The following is a 10,970-nucleotide window of genomic DNA, read 5'->3' on the forward strand; positions in this document are numbered from 1 at the left end:
GTATTACGTTATAAAAGTGCTGATTTCAAAATAATCTGCACTTTTATAAAGATCATTAGGTTGCACTCACCCAGCCTGGAGGCTTCTCTCCTAACAGGCTTTGAGCACACCCTCAAAGTGGATGTGAGGATTCTCAGAAAAGCATTAGATTGAATGTTTCTTTATTAGAGGCACTGCTGAGCATGAGCCCTACGTCCCAATGCATTGGATGGGCGAATAGCTCACAAGTGATGATATCATGGTTGGACACCAGAGTTGTGGCAAGGAGATCCTCCTGCCACTTGATTACAGGTAAATAAAAGCTTTATTTCACATATGGGTGGTGAGCAGTACTCTAAATGCACTCTTTATAGCACTCCAACATTACAAATAAGTGCAAACAGACACTGGAGTTTTCCCATTAAGCACAATGCAAATCAAACTCCTTGCAGTTGCATTCCTTGCATTCACATATCAGTTCTGAAAACGGTCATGACTGGCCCTTAAAGTAACACACCAGGACAGCTTGCTGAAGTACTTTGTGTGTGAAGAGTGTGTCATATTTTTAATTTTATGAAAAAAATGCAGATTTCAATAGAAACTGACTTTTATAAGCTGACATTATTACACCCTACTGGCTGTCAGACAATCAGACCCGATATTTATTCAGTGGAGCTGAACTCAATTAGCAGGTAACAGCCTTGCAAATACTTAATTGAGCTGCACTGGAATATCTGTGATTAGACAGTCACAGAAAGTATGGGCAGCATTTAAAAGTGGTGTTTGCAAAGGCTATAGACAAGATATCTGCAGCTTTTGCAAGATCCTGCTCGATACACCCGCAATGAAAGAATGAATGATGTTTTCATAGTAGATCTATGTTCTAATCAGTGATTTTTATTTATTTCCTATTTGGGTAATGGAGTGTCCCTTTAATTTTGCAGGTAACCATGTTATGTAATGCTAAGTTAGTCTATGCTTTTGCAAATTTCAGTAATGTTTACATAAAAGTATAATATATGCAATGACCAAGGTTAAAACTGAGAATACTTAAAACGGTCAACACATCAAATAGTGGATATCCTCTGCAACAAATTTAAAGGACAACTGCTACTAAAAACATAACTTTACAGAGCATTAATCCTTGTCCTGGGTATTGAAACATACTAAATATTTTATGGAAAACTGCTCCAAACATTTCTTAGACCCTTCATTCTGACAGCGGACCATTATGTGATTGGTCAATTATTGTATACCCACGCTAAGCAGTGTCTGAACTCTGTTTTCCTCCAGCCCTACAACAGTGTAACTCTGCCTCCTCCTTCCAAAAGCATTTCTTCCGTTAATAGCCACTGCCTGTCTGCCCTCTGGGTATGCTCACCTTCCTTTAACATCTCTCATATTCTGAAACTCAAAATATGTTTTCACTGTATATTTTACATGTGGAATCAAACAGAAATAGCGGCAAGATAGGAGTGAATTATGGATCTGAGAGAGAGTTTGAACCGCGTTTCACAAAATTGTCAATATACTTGATTTAGATGTTTTCATAGCGTGTTTCAAAATTTAGGACAAGAATTCTTTTTTTTTGTCCTTTAAAAATACATAACCAACCAGGGCATGTTATATAACAGAGATAGAAGCATGCATTTTTGTCTGCAATAACAGGCTCCCTTCATTGGTTTTTAAAGTGTCACTCCAAGTTGGAGTTAACCCACATTTGTGATGTTTTCTTTTTTTCTTCTTTTTAAATAATGTATTAACATTAGAATAAAATTATTAAAAATAATGCTTGCCTGCAAAGATTATTGGCAGAGTTACTTCCCTTATTCTATTCACTGAGTGGCAGCAAAGAAGTAGCTGAACAATTTAAAGCCGTGCATACGGATATAGAATTGAATTTGCACGCTTTCGACATGCAAAACATAATGCACATGCACACTACAGTTCAATGCTGTCCTATACAAAACACAGAGGTAAGCACAGTAGAGCTGCAGAACTTGCATTGACTTCAGTGTACTTTTGGGGTGTTACTGTGCATGAAAATCCCTAGATGTCTGTAAATGTATCAGTATCTTGTGGGAAATGGGAAGTAGAAGTGAAAATGAACAACTTCTATCCCACATATTAAACAAGTCTAGATGAAATACCTTAAGGTTAAATAGGCACGGAAGTTGTCAAAGTGCTTGGAGTGTCCCTTTAAGGGAGACAGAAATGAGCATGAAAGGCCACTCACACACCTTTTAAATGGTTTACATTGTTGTCACTTAAACGCACAATTTAAGGCTAAAATAATCTTTACAAAAAAATAATAAATAAACAAAAATAATATTAAAATAATACAAAAAGCAATTGTCTAATAATAAATAGGGAGAAAGAAACGCAAGAGGAATGGTGAATTGTTAAGCTCGAGTCTAATTCAGCAGCACCCAGAAGTCCTTCCACCTTCTGCTTGGCTTCGTTGTGCTCCCCCTCCCAAAGGCTCACTTATTGGCTGTTGTCCAACCTTGATGCCGTTAGCCTTGAATGAAAGAAGAAAGGACGTGAAAGGCAGGAAGGCGATAAATCAGATGATCACCTAGTGAAATGTAACTGTACTGCCATCATGTGGCAAATTTTACCTCATTAGTCACATCAAACAGTCCCTGTTGGATCTTTTTGTAGATTTCTTTGGCGGTTCCAATGAAGGCCTTGGAGAGAATTACAGCAGTAAATAGCACACACAAAAGGTAACAGAGAAAAAAAAAAAATCATCAAAAAAAAAAATCAAACTCATACCCAACCAACCAACAAATAAAATAAGAGACAGTGTTTGGGACTAGCAAACAGAAGGCTTTTCCACTGAAATAACAGCACTTCTCCCTTACCTCCTCCACGTTGGCTGCAGTTTTGGCAGATGTTTCCATAAATATGAGACCATGTTCTCGAGCAAAGGCTTCTCCTTCCTCCCTTGAAACATCTCTGCGGCTCTCAAGGTCACTGGAACAAAAGGACAAGGAGAAAGTATAAAGAAAGCCCAATGTATATAATAAGCTGACTGACAGAAATATGTTTCTGACATACTGAAAGTGCTGACCTTTTGTTTCCAATCAATATGATCACCATATTTGAACTGGAGTGCTGCCGAGCATCTTCCAGCCAGGAGGTGAGGTGACTAAAAGTTTCCCGTCTGGAAATACAAGACAAAGACACCAGGCAGGTAAGAGAGTTGTTATAGAAGATTTTATTTGACAAAAAGTGAAAGGGGTTTGCTTCATAGACTCTTTGTATCTAACCAAGAAATGAATTTAAAAAATAATAAATATATAAAAAATAATAACCAAGTCCCTCACCCGGCACACTGATATTTTTGGTAGTGCTTAGTAGGAGACATAGCAGAGATATGCAAACAAAGAAGAAAATAGACAGAGAAAAGCAAACCCCTAATGAATGGGAATCTACACTGGTGTAGAGCAGCCTGCAGCGGCTATCACAGCTCCTGCCCCTGACCTGTACCTGGCCACTAATGGGCCCCACGGAAGCCACCCACTCTGCTAGATATACACAGAGCTGCAGAATAAGCCTCCCCTCATACAAATATTACAAACAGACTACACACAATCCCCACAATACCTCTGACAATCCACATACATGCACACAACCCCACATGTATACACACCACCATACCCACAATGTAAAATAATCACACAATTCCACAAGTAGCCCCCATTCACTGGTATCATACACAATACCAAAAACTACTCGTGAATATATACAATAAAACAGCCCACACACTAGCAAATACAATGCTACAAAGCAACTGCAGCACCCATAAATAACACAAACAGAATATGGCAACATACACACTTCAATTTAAAAAATTAAAAATCAAAAGAAATAGGACCGGCATACCAAGGGACTTCAAGATCTTGTTTTGGCACAGTAATACTAAAGGTGTCTACTCCTGTACTAAATATGGTCACAATTGTGCTGCTGTAGTTTTGCTGCACAAAAGGTAGCCCTAGTAGAGGAAAATACACACAAATTTGGCCCAATCAAAAATCTGTATAAAAGCTAGAAATATTGACAGACGCAGATGTATAAATATGAATAAACAATAATTCATAAGATCAAATCATACAAGCAAATTCCTTCATTTTTATAAGACAAACTACTGTCTAATCCCAAAAGTTACTGTAACACCCTTCCTGGTGTATTCAATAATTGCTTGTTACAAAATAAAATAAAAATCTCTCTTTTTTTTTTTTTATTTGGTCCAAGCAATTGCAATCAGGTACAGTCCCAAGGCCACCGGTCCACCCGGCTTATCAGAGCTTACAGATTGCAGGCCACAGTACTACTGTTCCCACCACAATGACCACAAAGGTAGGGAACATGTCACCAACATCATGTACGTAAGCTAAGAAGTGAAGATAAGGTTAGTCCTTGTGGAGTGGGACAATCGGTAGCGACAGAACAATAAATAGGTCCCAGAGCTGGGCATCTTCATAACGAAAGCTGGCAGACAGCACCAATAAGTGGGCCAAGTGTAAGTTCTGGCAAAGCCATCATGGCGGCAGTTTTAGAAGCAGCAATGCAGTAGCCCAGAGAACATAAACTGCTCAAAGGATAGTGTAGAAAGGAGATCCATGTTGAGAGTCCAAATAAGTGGTGGAGGCCACACTTTGTTGTTTAGGTCGTGTGGGCCTATTAATGTTCTCGATCTAATTAACTAAGCATCTCACATACGTCCGATTCACAGGGACTGTTTCTATTGTAGCAAGTATAAACTACTATTTAGAGCAGTGGAAGCATGAGCATCTGATCAGTGAAATTTGGATGCTCTGGCTCACAACCTGAGATATAATATAAATGAGCTTTTGCAAAATGTGACTCCATTGCATAATGCAGGGATTGTTTACGGTGATTTACATCTTCTCCACCTACACTGTTCCCCAGAAAGCAGCGCAAACTCTTACGTAGATAATCCATACTTTTTTTTTTTTCAGTGAAACAAAAGTAGCTCAAATCAATTCTAGTATTTTAGTATGTAGCAAGTTAAAATTCTTTGCAGAATATGGAGAATAACATCGCAAAAATAAACCCAAACAAAAGCACAATATCACCCAAATGTGAACAAAACAGAGAGATCCTACCTAAAGTGGGCAGGAAAACTGAGACTTGATAATTAGGTTCCATTTGGGTTTTTTAAAAATATAGTTTTTTGGCTAGACAGAAAGATATTAAATACTGTTCGGATGTCATAGGAAAATACCTATCATAAAAATAAATAAATGAAATCTCTATTATTTTATATAGACTATAAAGTCTATTCTTCCACCCTTGGCCCCGTGTTTTTTCATGACAGATATATATTCCAAATATGTGATACAAGTCTATATAATAAAGTTCATCATGCAAAAAATATACAGACCTGACCTGTGCGATGGACTAGACTAATTCAAGATTAACATATAAGGCATGCCAGGAGTCTATTTAGAGAAACAAAATAAGTTTTTCAATTAGAATTATGGAAACATGGATTTACAAGTAGGTGACTAAAGAAACAGAATTTGTTTGACAAATTAAAGAGTTTTTTTTTTTTTTTTTTTCTAAAATGATAACGTAGGAGGTCGTACACTAAACAATACTTTAAGGCAGGCCTAATAATTATGCAAAGTATTTATCAATATTCTCCTTCCATGTTTCCACTGCTTTCTCAGCTCTTCTGGGGGACCATGCAATAGGAATCAAAGCATGCAGAGCAATTACATTATGGTGTCTCAGTAACATGCACCCTAAAGCTACTCTCACCTGGTAATGTCATACACTAGCAGAGCTCCTGCAGCCCCTCGGTAATATGATCGTGTTATGGAACGGAATGATTCTTGCCCAGCCTGTGCAGGACAAGGGACAAACAAAGTGATATAAAATAAATGAATAATGGATGCATCCCAGCATCATATCTTTGTATTCAAGTACACCCAATATCTAGCTTTTATCAACAAATGTCTCTGGCAACATGTCCTTTCGAGTACCATGAAAGACTATCTATTTGAAACCGTAACTTAAATTCATGCCTATGTCTTTGAATTACATGTATAACATGTTTGAAAGAAAAGCCAAAATGGATCTAGGTTACAACATTGTCTAGGATGCAGTACAGAAAGGAACCTGGATAAGGTCAATACGCAACCTGAAAAGACATTACAAGAGGAGCATGTACCAAGCAAATGAGCATGAAAATACTGCACATTGGAAGCTGGTTTGTTCAGTAAATCAGTGATGACAGTAAAACAGTAAAATAATGAGTGTAAAGAGTATTCAAACAGTGGGGGGTGAGGGGGGGGGGGGGGATAGAGCTATTCAGATCTTAGAGTAATGATTAAATTAACAATTTACAAATGATTACTATATGATGTGTCATTACCATTAACCTAGGGTTATTGTAATAAGGGAGAAGATTTGCAATAAAAAAAATAAAAATAAAAATAATGGTTTAAGCGTGTATGTAGCGGGACAATGGAATTTGCGGATCAGTGACTTAGTAGAATTATGTGATGCAAATATGTACAAAAGTGAATGCCATTTGTAGGCAACATGTATATGTTCATCAATTAACATTGTTGTTGATTTATTTCCTAAAGGATTCATTGCAATGCAGGTGTTTCTATAGAGAGTCCTACACAGATCTATTCCAACACACTGCACTGGTATTCTCCAGTGTTACTCTTACTTGTAAAGCAATTCATGAATCATATCTATATGGTCTATATGACACAGTGGGTCTAAATCACAAAGCACTACATTTTAGGGAACACTATAATATCCAAGGGGTGACTAGATCAGAGCTGGAGTTTTTTTTCCAAATTTGCCTTTAAGGTTTTCCATTCGCTGTTTGGTGAATTTACCCGTTGATGGGATTTGTCATGTTTTTTTCTATTTTTGTGAAAAGACCCAGGGCACCAGCCAAACCTATAGAGTCTCTCACCGTGTCCCATATCTGTAACTTTATAGGCTTCCCGTCAATATTAATCATCCGGGCTCCAAACTCAACCCCTGTGGAGATAAGAATAATGTTACTAAAGAGTGTAATGGAAAAAACAAAACAGTACAGGGGTAAAATATTACACACCATAAGCATATAAAATGATTAAACGAACACTACGAACATCTAAAACACTTCAACTTGCTTAAGTGCTTTATGTGTAAAGAGTGTCCACTTATTTTATAAAAAGGGCAGATTTCAATCAGAAAACAGGTCCTGTTACTTCCTGGTTGCGTTAGCTCAGTGGAGCTAAACTCAAGAGGCAGCAATTGCCCAGATCACCTGCCCTACACACACTATTCATTCAGCTGCACTGGGAAGGCAGCTGCTGTGATTGTGATTGGATAGCCACATGTTTGGGCTGGGCTAGAAGCGGAGGGCCTGCAAAGGTTGTATAGAAGACAGACTTGCAACTTTTTTTTTTTTTTTTTTTTTTAAGATATATTCGCAATTAAAAAAATGCATAATTTAATCACTAAATAGTAATTATTATTTAATTTGGGCAGTGGAGTGTCCTTTTAAACCTAGTAAGATTTAAAGGGACACTCCAGAATAAAAATCAGTGTGTGAGTAGGCAATACATTTTTTGCATACACAGATTAACAAAATAGTATATGTTGAGAAAGTCTGCAAGAGGTGAAAACATATCTATAAAATCCAGATTCAAGGCAGCTGTCTCATCACAATGAGGAGTCTTACCAATAGTTAAGTCATGAACAGGTTGGAACCTCTTATCTGTAAACTGTAGGAGGAGACAGGACTTTCCCACACCTAGGATAAAAGGTATCAGAGACAAACCGTTATTAAAACTGAAAAAAATGCAAAATGTATAGCAAAATAAAACCAACACACATCTTAATTGTGTTAATTGTGTTCCTTGAAAGAAGACAGTGCATATTACTTCTCATTTCTCAAATTTTGTGAAAGCATAACCCATTTGCCAACCTTAAAGTGGGTTGGGAAAACCGGATGGTTAATGTGCCTTGAGGACTGGTTACGGTTCAATGAAGTCTCTGTCACTGTGTCCTTGCAAACCGTGGGTTATAAATGCTGCTATTAATGTGTCTCTTTAGGGACTTGTGTTAACCACGGTCATGGCTTCAGTTAGCCTGTTTTGTAATTAAAATAAACAATTTAGTGTTAAGGATACATCTTCGTATTCCTAACACTAATGTGTTTCTCAGCCCCTGCGGCCCCTTCCCTGCATTTAAAGAGTTAAGTAACCTTTTATTCACTTTTCCAATTCTAGCGTCAAGGTCCCTCGATAATGGGTTACGCTCTGCCTCCTACGACATCATCTGAGTGGGGACCTAATGTGCATGTGTGGCAAGTGCCATGCACGCATTAGACCTTACCCATAGGAAAGCATTGCCACAATGTTTTCCTATTGGATTTTCTCTGACACTGGAGGTCCTCATGCAGAGCGTAAAACTCCACGAAGCGCCTCTAGTGACTGTCTGGTGTGCAATTCCAACCCAGTCAAAAGATATGATAAGATAATTAGGGACACTTGCAGGGTTAGTAGTGGGAGTTGGCACCCAGACCACTCCAATGGACAGAAGTGGTCTGAGTGCCTGGAGTGTCCCTTTAATCCCACAGGATGATATGCCAACATTAATTCTTGCATTTGTGTCCTCTCATCTAGATTACTGAAATGTAGTTGTGACTGGGGTCATAACCCAACTTACAGGAATGGCAAATCCCACCAACAAAGGTACTAGATAGACTTAAAACCGTGACTTAGAGTGGCCGGAATTAACGTTAATACAGATAAGACAGAGTCAGGAATAGCCAAGGTCAGGGATATAGAAGTATGGATAAACAGAATAACAAGCCGGGTCAGGATACCAGAAACACACAAAGTCAAATACAAGCCAAGGTCGATATAAGAAGAGAAATACTTATTATTAGCACTATCATGACAGAAACCACGATAGGGCAACGAGTAAGGGCCAGAACATGCCTTAAATAGGTTCACATGAGTTCCCATTGGTCCACGTCATCTCTGCGGCCCCAAACAGCATGGGTTTGCCTAGATGATGCAGTCCCTTAAAGGGCGTGACGTTGAGGCAATAACTTTATTTATAGGGGCTGTAGTTTGCCCGTGAACCAGCAGAGAGCTGTTTGAGGAACTAAAGGAGAGTATAATCCTATTCAGGTGCAGCCAAAGGAGAGGAGCGGCACAGGCGCCAGGCACAGGTAAAGATAGATTATAGATACTATACAGGATAGTAGCGGTTTCCCAGGAGCTTACTTAGTAGAATGAATAAAATAAATTGAAATGACAATTAAATGAATTCAAATATTGGAAAGAGTAGTTGAGGATTATACATTATAAACCATCCTTAAGTATTAGATGTCTAATATAGCTATATAGTGGGATATAATTGTGTAAGACCCAAATATATAGGATAAATGTAGAGAGACTAGGGTAAAAATGTAAAAATGTAACCTTTCTGCCCACTTATGAAGTGGATGTAAGATAAAGGATACAATCACCAAATGGTGTAAATAATGCTTACAAAGTATCCACTATCATCTATTTAGGATAAATTGTATATGTAAAGAAAATAAAATCAGCAAACTCAGTGCATCAAAAACTGGATTGTCTTAGGCTAATATATATATATATATCTCGCTAGAAACAACTGTAGGTATCAAAAGTGATTATTATAGATTTGTTAAAATCAAAAAATGAAGTAAGGGTTATATCCACAGTATTAATGCCAGGCACAGGTAAGTTCGTGACAGTACTCTACTTGGGCCTCCCAGAAAAAGAATTCCATCGCCTACAGACATTTCAAAATGCAGCAGCCAGACAACTGACAAACCACACTATCATGTCACATAGCACCTCTTCTCCACTGTCTGCATTGTCTTCCAATGGTGAATATATTTTAAAATTAGCCTGCTGATCTTCAATGCCTTAAGCAGTCAAGGTCCATAACACCGGAACATCCTGCAAACTTCAGTCAACCAACGAATCCCTCTTGTCGGTGCCCAGAATAAAGACAAACTCAGATTCCCAGGCATTCAGCAACGCCGACATATTCTGGTACTCTTGCTCAACCAGAGAGGCACTATCATTACAGACTTAAAAAAAAAAAAAAAAAAGCTAAAGAAAAAGCTCTTGAACCAGACCACGAAAAACTTAACTTTTATGTCCGTTTTATATATTTGTAAAGTGCATTGAGTCTCAAAGGAAAAAAAGCTCTATAAAATAAACAAATAAATGATTAGACTTTATTTTACGTATTTTCCCCATATGTTGTACAACTCCTACAATGCTTTTTCAGCTGGGGATCTACCATGTACCCATCCTTGCAGTGCTGTATTTGTGAGCAGTGTTTGTATATATTCATGCTTTGTGAGTTTGAATGTATTTTTGTGTAGTGTTGGCATAATGCATTTATATGGTTGCATATACTGTTACTATTTCAAACTAGTGGTGGACTTGTGTTTAGAGTTTGTGTTTAAATGGGTCTGTATGTAGAGTTGGCTTTTGATTGTCGAGATGTATGCACATATACTCAGAGCCGGCCGTAAGGTTGTGAGAGCAGTGTGGTCGCACAGGGTGCCATGGCAGCAGGGGGCGCCATGTGGCCGACACAGCTCACACACTCCCTGGGTGAGAGGTGTCAGGGAGTGCACAGAGCTCTCCTATAATGTAGGTCGCGGTATATAGCGTGGCCACGCTGCACCTGAGGGGAGCATTTCATTCTTATTAGCCAGGACTAGCTGATAAGGCAGGGACAGAGCTAAATTCCCAGAAAGGCCGAGCTAAATCCCCGGAGGGGCAGATCTACTCGAGCGGCAGGGGCGGAGCTACACACAGCCAGAACCCGCTGCCTTGGAATTTGTGGATACTGTGGGGGAAGCAGGTGCCTCTGCTCCACCAGCCAGCTCATAATGGCAGGTACCTGTGTGTGAGTGTGTGAGAGAGAGAGAGAGAACGAGAGAGAGA

At 38.6% G+C, this 10,970-nt stretch overlaps 1 protein-coding gene across 1 annotated transcript in view; it reads right to left on the reverse strand.

Annotated features, from left to right (window-relative positions):
* Window positions 1-1,270: 1,270 nt before the first annotated feature.
* The window catches only part of RAB2B (RAB2B, member RAS oncogene family), a 21,372-nt gene continuing 11,672 nt past the window's right edge, over window positions 1,271-10,970 (reverse strand). Inside the window, exons 2-8 of the mRNA XM_063454842.1 lie at window positions 7,706-7,777; window positions 6,950-7,017; window positions 5,773-5,855; window positions 3,056-3,148; window positions 2,847-2,958; window positions 2,601-2,669; window positions 1,271-2,500 (exon numbers count right to left, since the gene is read on the reverse strand). Coding sequence (XP_063310912.1) covers window positions 2,399-2,500; window positions 2,601-2,669; window positions 2,847-2,958; window positions 3,056-3,148; window positions 5,773-5,855; window positions 6,950-7,017; window positions 7,706-7,777 — 599 coding nt within the window. The 3' untranslated portion in view covers window positions 1,271-2,398. The remainder of the gene's footprint in view (window positions 2,501-2,600; window positions 2,670-2,846; window positions 2,959-3,055; window positions 3,149-5,772; window positions 5,856-6,949; window positions 7,018-7,705; window positions 7,778-10,970) is intronic.

The sequence above is a fragment of the Pelobates fuscus genome, chromosome 5, assembly GCF_036172605.1.
Source record: "Pelobates fuscus isolate aPelFus1 chromosome 5, aPelFus1.pri, whole genome shotgun sequence".
Lineage (NCBI taxonomy): Eukaryota > Metazoa > Chordata > Amphibia > Anura > Pelobatidae > Pelobates > Pelobates fuscus.